The sequence below is a fragment of the Myripristis murdjan genome, chromosome 1 (genome assembly GCF_902150065.1).
Source record: "Myripristis murdjan chromosome 1, fMyrMur1.1, whole genome shotgun sequence".
Taxonomy (NCBI): domain Eukaryota; kingdom Metazoa; phylum Chordata; class Actinopteri; order Holocentriformes; family Holocentridae; genus Myripristis; species Myripristis murdjan.
In genome coordinates this window covers 21,346,183-21,362,862 of record NC_043980.1, presented here as the reverse complement: position 1 = coordinate 21,362,862, position 16,680 = coordinate 21,346,183, and the positions used below count along the sequence as shown (strand labels likewise).

Below are 16,680 nucleotides of genomic sequence, written 5' to 3'. Positions count from 1 at the left end.
TTATTTTGTAATTTCTGATGTTTCCATATGAAAAAATAGTTTAATGCTACTCATTCTCTTTGAATTGCATTTTTACTTTTGCTCCTGAAAAAGTAACTTAAGTTACTGAAAATATCAGTGAGCATTTTTTTTTTTTAAAACTTGGTAGATATTTAAACCAGGAAAATGTCAGCATATACTTCTACATGAGTATATTCCAAATCTGTTTGGCACAGACATATGGCCACTCACCTGTGTGAGCAAGAATTAAGACATTAAGTTCAGTGATGCAAACGTTACTTTTTATTGTAATTAAAATGACAAAATGTGACAGATATTGGTACAGACACAAACATGCTAAAAAGAATATTTCCCACTGGCTAGAAATAATGGAGAAATTATTTTGTCAAATTCATTTTATTTAGGAGGTAAATTTGATGTTTTCCATTTGAAGTCTGTATTATATTAGCCTGGCATAACAAAACAATGAACTGTACTCTCCACTTTTGCAAATTTGACTAGTCTTAACCCAGCCTCAGTTATATATGATCTAAGTCCTAAGACATGTTGGCCTCCTGGTTGATGAGGGCGTTGAGGTCCAGCTTTGTCTTTTCCAGGGCAGCTATCTTGGCCTTCCGAGAGGGGCGCGCCACAGCAACAGACTCTGGAACATTCTCTCCATCACTTGGTAGCCAAGAGAACAGAGGGAAGCAGGGGACATGAGGAGAGATGATGAATGATCAAAGTTTCACTAATCAGGTAAATGGTATACTGTGGTATGTCATCTGTAAGGGTAAATAATAATGTTTCCTTATACTGAAACAGTTCACTGGAAACACTCACCTCTCTTCCGATGACTCTGCCCTTCTGCTCGGCTTTCTGCCCCCTTTGGCTGTGGTGCCTTTCCTCAGACCTGTGCACACAAACACTCAGGTTACTTGAGAATGCTGGGCCAGCCCCAGGGGTCCGAAAATACCTTACATACAATCACTGTTTTAGATGAGAATACAAAAAAAGAAAAAAAAATTACCTCTTTTAGGTCTCTTGGCAGATTTAGATGGATCCTCAGTTGCAGTCTCTGCAGAGAAACACGGGACAGAAACAAGATTTATATTTACAGTTCCTCTCCCTGCTTGTGGTATTTTTGTCTGTACAGACACTGAATAGGACAGAGGGAGGCATATTTTAATCCACTTAACAACATTCTGGTAATAGGAGATAATCCTTTTAAAGGAGGAGAATTGTCGCCAACTGCATATAAATCTGGTTAGACACAGAATAGAACACATTTCTACTGCTCTGAAGTGGTGATGTGTGTGTAATGCTTGTGTAGGAATACGGTGAATATGCAGATTGCTGCTGTTTGTGTGTCTACCATCTGCATTGACATCCAACGGCTGTAATGCACTGGCGGTCAGGAGCTCAGCCTGTTCCCTAGAATCTGCCAGCTGATCAATCATCTTTTCCACAGCACGGAGACAGATCCGATCCTTCACCACCTGAAGACACAAAGGATGGAAGGATGGAAGTACGTATGAAAAGAAATGCTAAAAATACAATCACATGACATTCAGTGGAGAATCAACATAATCAAAAAGGCCTGCAGTATGCCTAGTGCTACATAAATGGGTTTTACCACAGGACAATACAGCACATGCCAGAAAATTTAGGCCTTTAGAAAGTCATTTTAATATTTTCAGGACTAACTGAACTTGCCACATGAAGTTTGAAGTTGAAAATCAAAGGATTGTTTTCAAGTGCTGTCTGCAGGAGAAGAGTGTCTGTATACAGATATTTCCATGTGTATGATTTATTTACTTGCATACCTGCGTGATCTGCTGTAGCAGCGTCAGCAAGTCTTTCCTGATGGTCCCGTCTGTACTGAGCTCCAGGTTGCTTAGAGTCTTAGCATAGAGACGCACTTCAGGGGCTGTGGGGTCTTTCAGCATCTCCCCACACACTCGCACCGCCAAGTAGTCATGGACACACACCTCCTGAGGACAGGCACACATCCATAAACACACCAAATAAGTGTACTGAAAACAAGTGCCGGTCATTTGCATGCTTAGACTTCAAAATAAGCATCAGGTGAAAGACTGACAACCATAATTGCTTAATTTGCTGTGGAGTAATAAACATGTAAAATAATGTTAGAAAAAAAAACAACCCTAAGCTAGTCAGTAACATCCCAGGACTATTTGTGAAATAAGAATTCCTCACATGGAACAGCCCAGGAATATTTTTTAAGGTTTTCTTCAGCACATACTGCATTCACATTAGGCTAAGTGGGGATTCCTTACCTCAGTGTTGGTTGAAGGTTTGATAAGGGCACTTGGGCGGGTCAACTCTACAAGCAGCTCAACCACATTGTTAATATCCACCTCGGCCAGTGGTGAGGTGGCCGGGGCATTCATCAGTGTCCGTATTGTTGGCAGGAAACACTCCTCCACAACCTCCTGGTGGGCCCTGAAGACACACATGCACACTCCATATTAGATTACATTGTATAAATATAGTGATTTAAAGCAGGAGTAATAAGCCAATAAGTTGACCAAAAAGTTCATATGTAATGCAATGACTTTAATAATGTAGCAAAAAGAGCTATAATTATTTTTTCTATATATCAAATAAGGAATTCATTCTTATGCATCTTAAAAACACTTGAAATGGCGAACTTTGAAAATCCCCTATGCCTCATTGCTTGCTTGGCTGAGTGTATGTCTGTGTTTTTGTGTGACCTGCTCTCGCGGGCATAAAGCTGGAAGAAGACTCCGAGGCAGTGACGCAGGCGGGTGTCGTCCTCGGTGACGGGGTTATACCATAGCAACACCAGGCGGGACAGCATCTTGGCACTGGATATCCGGCCCGTGTACATGAGCTTGGCTAGGCCCTCCGCTGTCTCTGTACGCAGGTCAGACACCTGGGTATGGCACACACATGGAGGACAGACTGTGTTATACATTCTATACATTAAACACACAGTAATATTTATGAAATTGACTTGCCCAGGTGCACAGCTGTCTGAAACATGAAGTTCAGGTTATCCATACAGACCTCACTGTCCAGGAAGTCTGACAGCATTATCAGTATGCTTTGTGCGCTGTCCTCTGGAGCGTCCCCCTTATCCTCAGCCGCTGGCGTCTCATCTTCCTGTCTGTCTGGCGAATGAGAGGGACGCTCTGTCTGAGTGGCAGGTCTGTCGGAGAGCAGCTGGAAGCCAAACAGCAGCAGCAGGTCGATGACGGCCCGCAGAGCACTGATACGGATCTTAACCTCATCCAACTGGGCAATCTACAAACATACAAAACACACAGTGAGATTTAGTGTTGGCAGTAAATAGTTTGTGTGTCTATTTGCATTTGGATGTGGCAGATATATTAATAACATGTGTAAATCACTCTCTGTGTGTGAGTGTGTGTTTTTCACATTACCTGCAGCAGGAGGACCATGTGTGTTTTGGCCAGCTCCTTGCTGTGCAGAGCGCATGTTCCCAGACACACCACAGCCATGTTGCGGACAGCGGGGTGGGCATTAGCTATACTGGGCAGAATCTGACAGAGAGAGAAGTGCCAGGATTAAAGCAACACAGACAGAAAATATAAACAAAAACAATCAGCAATTTATAAAATGTTGCTGGCAGTAAGACAAAACATTAAAACTGTAAAACAATGAAAATGCTAAAAATAAAAATATGAGTGAATAGAACTAAATAAAATCATATCTGGGGATAAAAAACAAGAAAAACAATGTTTACAACTTCAAAAATAGGACTATTACATTACTGCATTACATGATTTTTCATTACCTTTCAGCAATTGTATTCTTTTCAAACATAATGAACAAAATTATAGCAATTTCATGATTCCAACAGCGAGAGGAAGGGGAGAAGAAAGGAGCAAGGGAGGGACAACTCCAAGTGTATGATTACCAGTGAGGACATTAAAGCACTAATGGTGGGACTCATACGAGTCTTGATGTTCATTTGTTTGAGCAGTTCGGCACACATTGTCAGACACCTCAGGAGAGTCTCGGGGTCATTCTGAAATACAGCAAACAAAAACACACAAAATTAAGGCCTTTCCTGGACTATTTATAATTTATACAAAGAGAGAACCCCTATTAACTATTTAGGTTAAGTAACATGGATGGTGAATGTGCAGTGACATGGAGCGAGGGAGAGGAGTAGTGGTGCCTGTGCTGTGTAATCCCATGTACCTTCTCAGTGCGGATCTCCTTATCGGCTGGCTGGCTGCTCTCTGCGATGTCCTGGATGATCTGGTTCCTGTGGTTCTCCAACCCTGTGATGGAGTCCTTCAGCTCTGCAGCGCGGCTGAACTCCTGGGCTGTAATACAGTCTTCCAGTGCTTGTTTAGCTTCTAAAATGCGCACTTTAACCTCTGCCAGCTGGAGGGAAGGAGAGAGCCAAAGATGGGTAGAAAGCAGAATGGAAGAAAGAAGAGGTCAAGTCATGGCAAGCTTGACTCCTGAGATAGGCAACTTCCCCACAAATGGCAAAAACAAGGGGCAGAGGGACAGAAATAACAACAGCTGAGCTCCTGAGCTGAGTTACCATACACTGTTTTGCCACTGCTTGCTGGAAAGAGGGAGGGAGCAGACAGAGAGTGGGTGAACAAGCTTAGAATGGATGGAGAGGCCAGAGATCGCTAAACACCTGGGCTGAGATGGACTTCCCCTGAAGCTGTTTGGCTCCTAGATACTACAGGCTTTAACTGATTTTTGAAAGGCTGGAGAGAAAGATTTAAACAAGTATACCTTTACGAGTTGTATGGTGGGGAAGAAAACTGATAGAGAGAGCAGATAAACTACTGAGCCATGATACACCAGTAAAGAAAAGCTTAGCCTCCAGGATATGCCCTTTCCCCCTACTAGTTTGAGAAAAGCAGGAAAGGACAGAAAAAGAGAAAAAGCGAAGTTACTCAACTTGTTAGTTAGAAATCAGAATCATTTGCCTCTAATTACTAAATATCTCAGGGTGGAAGTATGTAACAATATTGCATGGAGCAGAAAAAGTTTTAGTAAAAAGAGTCTAGCGGAGCAGAGCAGTGAAAACAAACACAACAAAGGACAGTATTGTTAGAGGTTATTTGGTATCAATAATAATTTCACATTTTTAATTTTAATACCACTTCTAAAAAAATGACTTTTCCCCCAGTTGTCTGTGGAACATTTTCATACTCTTTCCAAACAGAACAGTCGTGCAGAGCTTTCTCAGTAAACCCAATACAAGCAACAATCTCCTATGCAAGAATCCAATTTTCTGACTGCTCTAAATTTCTACCAAATAACATAAATTAGTCCAATGCCAATGTGTATAATTTAAAGACCAAGAAGTGGAAATAAAAACGATGGACATTAAGAGGAAATTTGGGTGCTTTCAGCAGGCAGAGGGTTCCTCACCTGCACCTGCTGCTTGCGACTTTCGTTCTCATTCATAGGCTGAGAGGCTTCCATGATGGGCTCCCTCACATCGGAGATGATTTCTGCCACCTGTGTAACACATAGCCATCCCATCAGTTTAAGCATCAGTCTGAGTGCTAATGATACTGCCGAAAAGGAAAATCCATACTTTGTGGGACCATATATATGATCCTTTGAGCAAAGCACAGAATATTTTCTGGATAATGAGTCTTTTAGCTGAATCATAAAAGGCACTGGGAAATGCACTTTCACTCATGTGGAAACGGAGCACAATCTGGATTGCCTGGATACTGGATACACAAGGGTATGAATGAGTTCAGATGTGTGTGTGTGTGTATGTGTATAGTAACTCACAGTCTGTGTGCGTCTGTGGTCATCAGGGATGAGGGCGAGGAGTTTCTCTGTGAGCAGTGAGACTAGGGACGGAGGTGTCTGTGGCAGAGCCAGCATCTCCTGCAGTACAGTCAACACACGCCTCCTGCACAGACATGACAAAAACAAACTCAGATTAAAAACTGCTATACTGGCCTTGTACTTTCTCTCCCCTCATTCTTTGTCAAAAAAATGGTTGCCTTCTCCTCTTACCAGTAATTATCTTATATCCCCCACAGTTCTTTCCATTTCTATCACTCTACCATCTCATTCATCCAGCCATGGGACTGAACACTCCCTCCTATCAGCTGATCAAATACATAATCTGTTGACATCTCTTCCTTCTTTACTAAGCATAACATAAGGGAGGTATGGATAGATGGTCTGCCATGATCTACCCATACCTCCCTGCAACACCTCCTCAATCAATACCTTTTCAACAGGTGTCCAAGCGGATTCAGCATGTTAAGATGATGCATCTGTCTCTCCCTGCTACATTTTATCCATCCATCTATACATCCTCCAGCACATCTGACCCTCCATCTCCTCTTACCGTCCACCCTCCTCGTTGGTGTCCAGACAACCAGTGAGATGGATGAGCTGCTGGGAAATGAACTCCTTGGTCATGACCAGCTCCAGCTGGTTGAAGTCGGCCCTCTGCTCCTCAGACAGCACTGGCACTGCCTTCAGGTACCTTTAAAATAAATCAGTCACAGTCATACAGCTCAAGGATAATGCCAGCTCTTTGAGCACAGAGAGATTAGATACAGTTAGCCAGCTGCTCAGCCACAATACAAACACAATACTGGCTGCCCCTAGGTACCCAAGTCCCAGTGGTACAACTCAGAATAAGGTAACTACTCATACAACTTGGTGAACTTGGATGTGGTGCAACACTTTGGGCTGCCACACACACTGTATCAGTGTATCCTTAAAAAGTACTAGTTAAACACAATCATATTAGTGATCAGCAAACCAGTCAGAGTAAGGCATACAAACCTGCAGCTTGGCACTTTTTTCCAATGAAGTAACCAGTGTTATTTACAGACTGTTCAGTGTTGAGCTTGCCACTCATTTATAGGAAATCAAATTTATTATTATTATTTATTATTTAAGAGCACTTCACACAGCAGTATCACACACATATGGTAGCTGATGTTGGGGCAGTGGGCTCCTGCAGGGATTTAAAGGGTGGGGGGGGTTAATGGGGTAAACAAGAAGACTAGAGAGTGTCTAACTTAAACTAGACACAGTCAGCATCTAACATGGGCTAACAGAGAAAATTATAAATTTTACTTTATACTATATAGGAGAAGGCCCCTTTGGTTAACTCTAGGGAGTACTAGTAGGGTTGAGTGCTGGGACCCCAAGACATGTATGAGCATACTCGTCATTAGATGATCTACAAAAAAAATTGTAGTCAAAGCTTTTTTGGAATATCCATAATCTCAGTAATAATGTCAATGCCATGTCAGGCAACATGATCACATTAGTTCAAATAAATGTTTTTTTGTTTCGTTTTTTGGTTCCCTGAGTTTTGTTGGCTTGACCATCGCTGTTTTTGATGTGTTTGGCTCAGATCTAGTGAGTAAAAATGGCCTGACCTTTAAATAGAAGGAGACTGAACATCAGCATACATTCACTGGCTTGGAAGAGATATGAGTCTTTCTACATTAAAGTCACAGTTAAATTTAGCTAGGCAAGTTAGGTGTTAGCAATGAGTTAGCCACACCATTATAGCAGTTATATAAGCCTTAAGTTAGCCACACAGTTACATACAGGAACAGCTCCTCAGAGAACACCGGCCCTGCCCTCAGATACCTGGAGTTATAACATAGTCATTATGGCAACTGGATGGCAAATGATCATTACAAAGTATCTAGAACTACAGTAACTACTTAAAATACAAATGCTGTATAAAGTGTGTTGGCACTGAAGTTGTTCTGGAATAGGAATAAATTGTGTAACCAACAGCAAGGAAACCGTAAATGGTAGGGCTGCTACCCCTTATGTATCTCTGTCTTTTGTCTTACCCGTAGAGGTAGTCAGCATAAGTGGCAGCGTCTGGTAGTACTTGCTCCAGCATTTCATCACCCTCATCTCCCTTAGCCTTGATGAACTCACACAGAGCTCTCCAATACAGCACGTTCTCGCAGCTCAGAGAGTCCAGTGGGATCAGCTTCCTAATGAAAACACACAAACTCAATCTCTAACCTCACACATCTTATAAATGATTTTCCATGGGCGAGCCTGAGAGACTTTGCTGTCTATGAATTCACCTGTTGTCAAGCTGCAGCTTGTTCTGCAGCAGCTCATCAGCAGGTGTGCTGGTGAAGATAGCTCTGAGTGTGTCCAGGGCTGTTTGGGCACAATTCTCTACATCGAGCTTATGAAGCAGCTCCACCACGTTCCCATCCAGACGCAGCAGCCAGGCCGGCAGCAGACGAGCACAAACCACCTCCCTCACAGCCTCTGCATCATGTAAACACATGGTCAAATGCATATTAATTGTAAACAATGTAATTTTCCACTGACTACAAGTGCAAGAATGTGCAAGCACAAGTATTTAAAAGAAGATTCAACCATAAAAGACATTAACACTGTTTAAACACAAATATGCCTGTTTTAATTTATGGCTGTGGTGCTATTTTGTTATTTTCTAGTTTAATGTCCTTACACTGCCAGTTCCTGTTAGCATGCCAGAAATATGAGACTACAGGAAGGGTGGAAGGGAAGGACTTAACATCCACAAACAGAAACAGCACAAATTTTCAGAACGATCATTGTTGTATTGTCACTCTGACCTCTCCAACAAAAGCTTATTCTTATTAAATGTTTTTTTTTTTTTTTTGCAGTCACTGCATGCTGACTGTAATCAGCACATATGGTTACCTAAAGTTACCTATGGTTATCTAAGTACACTAAGCTATCAGGGTTGAAACTTCCTTTAAATTAACAGTTTTGGCCATGCTCTGAAAATAATGACAAAGCAATCTGTTACACAAACACAGAAACACACAAAGCTAGTACCTGAGGAGTCGTGGAGACCCTGCTGCAGTAGACTGACTCTCTGTGCAATGCTCAGGGCTTTGATATGGACCTTTTCTGCCAGAACCTGAAACAGAAAACAACCTCTAACCTAAGAAAACCTTAACAGAGAATACTAAAACTCATAATATTTAAATCAGCATATATTGATTATGTCACTGAACACATTTATTTAGTACGACAATTTCATATTGTTAGAACATCTGATATATTGTAACAGGAATAACATTTTCATTATTGTACTTGGATATGTCTGTGCATATATCTATATAGACTGGTATGGCTGCATGAGAGGGTACCTGGTAGGCTAGCTTTCGGACATTCTCTTTAATGTCCCGGGTGCGTTTGAGCACTTTGGGGAGAGTGCGGGGGGACATGGCGATGCAGGAGAGAACAGCACGCCGCACTTCTGCATTGGAGTCATTCTCCAGGATCATCATGTAGGCTGGACAGGGGGAAGAAGGGAAGAGGTGGAGTGTGAAAAAGAGAAATATTGAGAGGACGAGGGAAATACAGAGATAAGAATGACATTATTAAAGGAAAGGCAAAGGCAATTTTACTACAATGAGATACTGGCACAGCAGCTCTAACCACAGCATAATAACAAGGTGATTCTACATTCAAGAGTTAAGTACACACCTATAGAAAGACGTAACATAAAGACAGCAACATAAAGACAGTCAACATAAAAAGCCAAAACCTTTATACTATGTTAAGAATACTATAGCCGAAAACTCAAGACATCTTGACAAATTAGGAAGTCCACCAAACACACCATCAATGGTAGGGCAGTCAGGGTCCATTGGCTGCTGCAGGCGGGTCATGGCCAAGGCAGCCTGAATTCTAACATTGGGAAACTTGTCAGTGACACGGATAAGCATGGCTTGGTGGATCTGGTCAAACAGATCATCATCAATCTGGGCATTCTCTGCCATGCTGCCCAGAAGTTTGTTGATCAGCTGGCAAACACGGAAACGCACTGCATGGCTGTTGGCTTTATGAGACTAGGGAGACAGTGAGATAAACAAAGAGAGAAGGGACATAGTTAGTTGGGAGTGTAGGAAACAAAGAGGGAAGGAACGAAGGTGACAGAGAGAGAGAGAGAGAGAGAGAGTTAACAGACAGATGGGACAGGTCAAATAATCAGATTAAGAAGCACAGACATCAATCACATCAGCACTTCTCTGTTTTTTACAGCAAGTGCTCAGAGCAGAAAGCAATGGAGGTTGCGGTTACCAGTGCAAGAAAGGGCAACTGGACTTAATTAATCTAAAGAGGTTTAGATTAGGTCTGTCACAACACACCTTCATTCATCTCCCACAGAGTCAAGCATATTATTCTTCAGCATATACGGTACAAGCAGTATGTGCAGTACTCCACCTAACTATAAGAGTTTGTGTATATACCTCCAACAGGAAGTTGAAGATGAAACTCAGAAAGGGATGATCATCCTCCTCATCATCATCTTCCTCTTCTTCCTCACCCTTTTCTTCCTCCTCTTCTGTTTTGGGCGGACACTGGAAACTTGTGGAAAACTTGGCAACAAACTCAATGACATTTTCCACAGTGGGCTCTCGCTTGTACACAATCATGGCGTACTTCAGATAGTGCACAAACTCCTCGTGGAACAGTGTCTTGTCCTCTAGCTGAAGATCGTGATGATGCAATGTGGAAACAGATGACAGAATGAAAACCAGGAATATGAAAAAAAAAAATAATAATAATAAAATAAACTAAAATAAGGTAATGAGCAGTGTCCTCAGCACTGACTGGTGGTGAGTCACCACAAAAGATATAAAATTATGGTCACAAAAAAAGTGTGTGGCAAATGTAGGGAATAGGAGCAAAGCCTCATAAAAAACGTATTTGATATCTGACTATTAATTAATCTCAGTATTCTAACTTTATACTCAATATTTTAACTCAATGAGAGTTACTGGCATGAAGTACAACTCAGTATATTCTGCCAAAGATAGTAAACAATAACATGATGGCAAAAAACTTCAGTCCTATGAAAAGAAACAATGTTCTGACTTTATTCACACAATTGGCAATAACTGCAACGTAATCCACCAAATACATGGGTGTTTACCAGTGGGTGGAAATCGTGTTTAATAACGTAATGAAAAGTAAAAAGCAATACGACATGTCAAATGGACCCCAGCGGAGTCTCCCAGCACATACCTTGTTGTAGCGGCTCTTGAGGCTGGCCACTAGCTTAGCCTTGTTGTTGTGGCCCTTCTGGGCGCGCTGAAACGCCTCTTTAATCTCTATTGCATTGTCTGCAGTCATCTTTTCTTCAAGGGAAAACACATTTAAACACATGGAGTCAATCAAACCATACAGACTTGCCGGCTGACGTTTGCAATCTGATTGTTTCCATTATCTAACTGGGCGATAAACGAGCGAGTCACGGCCCCCACCTCGGTCCAAGTCCCACTGGGGTGAAAAGCAGGAAAACAATGCAAACCTCGTGGGGTAACGGTGACTATTAACACGTCAACAGCCTCATTTATTAAAGTCTTAAAGCAAACTTCGAAGTACATACAATGCAAACACACTGTATATTCGAATTTTACCTTTTCTGCAACTTGTTCCCCCTGTTCTTGTTTATCTCCGACAGTTTCTCCTCTCTCAACGCTGCCGCCCGTTTTGAAAATCAACGGTCGTTCTCGCGAGATCTGACAGACGTAATCTCGGCTTGTACGTGCCCACGCAGCCCTACCTTTCCATACGCCCTCAACAGCTGTTATATCTTTGAGCGCACCCAAGAATATTTATTTTACTATAATCTCTTGATGGATTGAATTGAACAGTTACTGATTAGTGAAAATATAATGCACCAACAAGCATATGGCGAACCTTGATTTTAGTTGACTGAGGAAATAACAGAGACCACTGCACTTCTTTGACATTTGCTTCCCAGATTTGATCAGATGACATTAGTATTTCTTATTTGTGTGTGACCCCCGTGTTGCTGTTGTGCTGCCCTGCAAGGCCGCAGCTGTTGGCATGCTGGCAGCCACACTGGCAGCTGTGTACGGGTCAGAGTATGCAGTGCACCCTTGGGAAGGGCATGAGCAACAAACGTCTCCACAGGCGGATATGCTTCCTCATTTCAGGGCAACACAGACAACAACAACCACCCAAGCTTTGAAAATCATGGAATAGTGGGGATTAGAGGGTGCTTTTATCAAGCTGTCTACTTTAGATGTGTGTGTGGGAGTGGGATTATCTGTAGACAGTATTATATGACCAAATATTTATAATGATAGGAATGTGTTGGTGCCTATGCCCGTGTGCGCGCATGTGCATGTGTGGAAGAGGATAGTCTATGACTGTATGCAGCCTATTAGTTTCTTCATTTGTAATGCAGCCTAAAGGTCCTATAGGCTATGTCATAAGCCCAAACAGGTGTCAGAAAGTGGCACATAGTATACACTGGATGACCTTGCAAGTCTGCAGTAGCCTACAATGTGTAGAGAGAAACCCTCCTTATGTCTGGGGCAATAGGAACTTATCATCCAAACATCTCATCTTTAGCTAATCCTGCAGTAGGGATAGAGGGAAAAATCAATACAGCACAGTATCGCGTTATTTTGTGTGGGAATATTGTATCGATACGCGACATTTATGACAGGTTCTTATGACAGAGTCGTTCAGCCTGTCTGTTTGACAGTCCCATTTTGCAGAATGAAAACTTTATCTTATTAGGTAAAACAGATGTTGACCAAGTTTTCCCTTAGGCACCTCATTAGCAGTTGAAAAAATAACGCAATATATCACAATACATGTTGTTATGATCCTCAGCATATGGGAAAATGTTTAAAATCGCAATAATATCATGACTTAAATATCGTTATAAGATGGCATCACGGGGCCTCTGGTGATTCCCACCCCTACCTTGCAGTCATCTAGCTAAGTGTTTTCTTTTAATGGGTAGTCCTTAGTTTTTATTGTCAGGGTCCTGGAACTTGTTGACCAATTAACCCACACTCTGGCATGCGCGCGTGCACACAGACACAGATCATTTAATTAATAGGTAAGTGAAAATCATTACACTATTAACTGCGATAGATTTTATTAGGTCCCATCGATCAAGTGTCCTTTAATCATTATAGATAAACTCAGCCATTTATTGAATATTATTGAACTCCCTCTTTTCCAATAGGCCTGTAATGATGTGTTGCCGTCTATTAAAACCAATAAGCGGTTAAAATTTCACCATGGTACTCATGGTTACCTTACAGCCCGTGTTTACCACAAACTGCTCTCAGCATATTCCTCGTTTGTGCGTCTGACTGATGGAGTTAAATCAAACGACAAGAAAACCCCGAGACCCCTCCGCCCCCCGCCCCAAGTGGCGATACAGCCATTGATACAGCAGCACCGGTAGAGGCGGGGCGGCACTGCAGCAGTGCGCTCGAGCTGTCTCCGGTAATGTTCCATAGGATACGCACGCCCCTCTCCGCCCCTGCCGCGAGACAGGTGGTCGGAATACATGCCTCCATCCTCGAGCGCTCCCCCTTAGAATAAATAAAATATCGGTTGACAGGAGGGAAGGGTCGGTCGGCGCGAGCGCGTCCCCGATGGACTTCCAGCGTGTGACCTCCGCGATCACCGGGCGGACAGCGGGAAAGGGGGGCAACAACCGGAACGCACGAGGAGAGCCCCGCCGATCTACTATCAAATGTTTTCCACGGAATTGCTCGCGCCGCTATTTACGGGAGGGAGTCTACTGACAGATGAACGAGATGCACGAGTAAAAAGTTAAAGAGGTTTTGTCGGGGGAAACGCATCTGAGCGGCGGCGGGATTATTTCTCACTATCCTCCGGTCCAGGAAGTTCCCTTGGGGGTTATTATGGCTTCAGGCGCCGGTAAGGCTGCACAACCCCCCGGGCCGGGCTCCGCCGTTAACGGGACTGCGGCAGACTTCCCGAACATCGAGCAGGAGCTGTACGACTACCAGATGCACAGCAAGATGTGCAAGAAGATCGCGCAGCTCACAAAGGTAAGAGCCACTGGTGACATGGAGACAAGCGCGCAGCCGGACGCGCTGTCACTCTGAATCTGTCACACTGATGTGATGGTCATCTGATGGACCTCTATGCGCCCCCGGTGCCTCACCACCCCGCCTTGGCAATGAAACACAGCCTAATATCCTCTTTCCCACTGCGAAAAGAACTACAGCAGGCTGATTCTTCAGTACATTTTGGAGGGATGCCAGTATCACAGCAAAATATAAATCCCAGTAGAAATATTATACAGCACCCATGGGAGATTGATAAATAAATAAATAAATAAGATAAAATCACTTATCACAGCAGGTGACTGTAATTATTTGTATGTATACATGTACGCATTGTGTCTATAGAAATATATCCATGTAGCATATAGTGTGTTTTGTTCAGGATTGTTGTAAGGCCAGGGTGGACAATTAAAAAAACAGCATCCTCCCTTCTCACGTTTTTTTTCCCCAAATGAAAACTTGAGTCAGGGCTCCCTTTCGTCTTCGTGACTGCTCACTAACCAGTCATTAGTAATCATTGTGAGCTTTTACCAACTGATCTGGCAGCTGCAGCCTGCAATTGTCCACCAGTTTGAGAGAAAAGCCAGATGGGCTATATGTCTACTATCATTCTGTGTGTTTGTCTGTGTGTGTCTTTGCCTGTGTGCATGCACATGTATGACTGTGCAGGCGGGGATGCTTGACAGCAGCAGCATCTCCCTGCTTTTTTTTTGATACAATAAGCATTCCTATATGGGGATTCTCCTCTTTTCTGCCTTACAATATTGCTTACACAGGCAGGGCTTGACCCATAGCTTGTTGAGCTATGGCAATTACTGATGACTGTGCAGTTCGCTTCTCATCTTCCTATATATGTCCACCTTGGTGTAGCCTATAGCTGTGTGTGCATATGCGTGTGAGCGTGGGTGTGTATGTGTGCGTGCAAGAGCACACATGCAACACAATACAGACATGCATTTGTACTTGCATGTTAACCTGCTTAAAGTGTAGTTTAAAAGGCTCTCTTGCTTTTTTTTAATACACACAGACACACTGACATTCACACACAGACAAACAGACACACACACACACACACACACACACACACACACACACACACACACACACACACGCAAGGATGACACAGATATGGGGTCAGCACTTGTGTCTATGCTTGTTAGGGATGACATCAAATTTGCCAGCCTGTGCTCTCGTCCCTTACTTTGCCTCTCCACTCCCTCTATCTTAATAACTCTTCAGAAGCTTGGAGTTGTTTCTCCCCCATGAAACTTTATGCAGACCCTGTCAGCCTGCTTCAGCACTTTGATGACCACAGTAAATAACACAGACACGGCGCCCTGATGAAATATAAGAATCATCAACTGTGATATCGAGGGTGTAAGCGTTTTCTCCGAGCTTTGGTCTGCTGGGTTGTGTGCCACATGGTTTATTTGAGTGTTTTTTGTGTGGGGTGTTGAGTGGAGTGGAGGTGGGAAATGGGTCAGTGATGGTAACCTTATATATTTAATAACCCCTACTCCCCCGGTGTGTGAACACAGAGACGGACAGATACACACATACACACACTTACACCTCTTCATGTCTGCCTGCTTCCCACTCCTGTACTCACTCTCGCATTCTTATCCATCCACTCTCATGCTCGAGTAACACAATTCCCCTCCCCCCACCTCTTCCTCCACTTCTCCCTGCCAGTGAGAGTGGTCTGTCCTGGTAGGATGGGCGCTGCTAAAGATAAACCAGTAGCACGTCGGAGTGTGTTTACATGGCAGAACGAACCAAGGGGAAGAAAGCCAGAGCTGACCATGGCTGGCCAGCTGTTCTGATGGTTCACATTAGCTTGTGTGAGCAGACATGTGGCTGACACACAAACACACACACACACACACACACACACACATGCATGCATGCATACAGTGAAATAGAGAGAACAAGGGTAGCCTTTCTGTGTCACAAAGATCAAAAGTAAAGCAAGTTTGTTTGTGTGTTTACATGTGCACCTTTGATTGGCAGGTCTAATTCTGTGTCCATGTGATTTTCTGTGCTTATCTATCTTACACTGTCAGTATGTTCCCTGCTTTGTAATCCAGCACGCCCACTACCCTCTTTGATATTTGTGTAGATGTGTGCGTATGTATGTGTGTGTTTTTTGGCGGGGTGATGTAATAGAGAGTGTGTGCATGCCTGTCTCTTTGCCTAATAGTCCAGCCGTCTCTCCTGTGCACCCACCACCCCCTCTACATCTCACTCCTGTTACAACAGCCTAGTCTCAGCTCTCCTTTACACCGTAGACAGATTATTAATTTCATGCTTTGCTGACTATGAAGTTATTGTCAATAGGCAGGACCGCTGGCCTGTGAGGCTACATGAATAACATTATCGACTGGCAGGATCGATTTTGGGATCCAGAGACAGGATTTACAGTAGCAAGAGGCACTGGCCACTTTATGGCCCAGTTGCCAAACCAGAAGCAGTCATACACTAGGTTTCACCTAAAGAGCTGATTATGAATGTGACACAAAGTAGGATCTGGAGATTTGTCACAATGAATTTCAAATAGTGTCTGATAAGCTCAGGTGGAGCCGGAAAAAATATGATTGTGGGTTTTCATGATGTTCAGAGAAGGTTTTTGCCTTAGAATCGTCAATTCAAAAACAGCAGCGAAATATGGGCTTCCACAAAGGCCCTCAAAATCAGACAACAAAAGAAGCTGAATGAGCTGTGTGCTCAAAATGCTTACGTTGCATATCATTATCCGCCTTTTTGTTTGTTTGTTTGTTTGTTCATTTTTTTTTTGTGCCATAATAGGGCTGTG

At 43.1% G+C, this 16,680-nt stretch overlaps 2 protein-coding genes across 2 annotated transcripts in view; one reads left to right on the top strand and one right to left on the bottom strand.

The window, feature by feature from the left end:
• Window positions 1–259: 259 nt before the first annotated feature.
• On the bottom strand, window positions 260–11,551 carry ncapg (non-SMC condensin I complex, subunit G). Its single transcript, XM_030064432.1, has 22 exons — window positions 11,418–11,551; window positions 11,023–11,135; window positions 10,245–10,484; window positions 9,614–9,842; window positions 9,138–9,283; window positions 8,821–8,905; window positions 8,070–8,262; window positions 7,824–7,973; window positions 6,344–6,484; window positions 5,773–5,896; window positions 5,398–5,487; window positions 4,195–4,383; window positions 3,908–4,018; window positions 3,411–3,530; window positions 3,034–3,270; window positions 2,718–2,899; window positions 2,280–2,445; window positions 1,806–1,973; window positions 1,355–1,478; window positions 1,010–1,057; window positions 823–892; window positions 260–663 (listed from the first exon to the last, which is right to left on the bottom strand). Exons 2-22 carry the CDS (start codon window positions 11,128–11,130, stop codon window positions 537–539), a joined length of 3,048 nt encoding a protein of 1,015 aa, XP_029920292.1. The 5' UTR covers window positions 11,131–11,135; window positions 11,418–11,551; the 3' UTR covers window positions 260–536.
• A 1,957-nt stretch (window positions 11,552–13,508) lies between these two features.
• fam184b (family with sequence similarity 184 member B) overlaps window positions 13,509–16,680 on the top strand; it is a 21,485-nt gene continuing 18,313 nt past the window's right edge. Inside the window, exon 1 of the mRNA XM_030058226.1 lies at window positions 13,509–13,850. Coding sequence (XP_029914086.1) covers window positions 13,701–13,850 — 150 coding nt within the window. The 5' untranslated portion in view covers window positions 13,509–13,700. The remainder of the gene's footprint in view (window positions 13,851–16,680) is intronic.

Bases quoted from the DNA above. Each gene is read 5' to 3' on its own strand.
- ncapg (XM_030064432.1), bottom strand. From the start codon at position 11,130: ATGACTGCAGACAATGCAATAGAGATTAAAGAGGCGTTTCAGCGCGCC. The intron at 6,485-7,823 runs GTAAGACAAAAG...TTTATTTTAAAG, and splicing joins TATGCTGACTACCTCTACGG to GTACCTGAAGGCAGTGCCAG. The intron at 4,019-4,194 runs GTACATGGGATT...GCTGTATTTCAG, and splicing joins AGGAGATCCGCACTGAGAAG to AATGACCCCGAGACTCTCCT.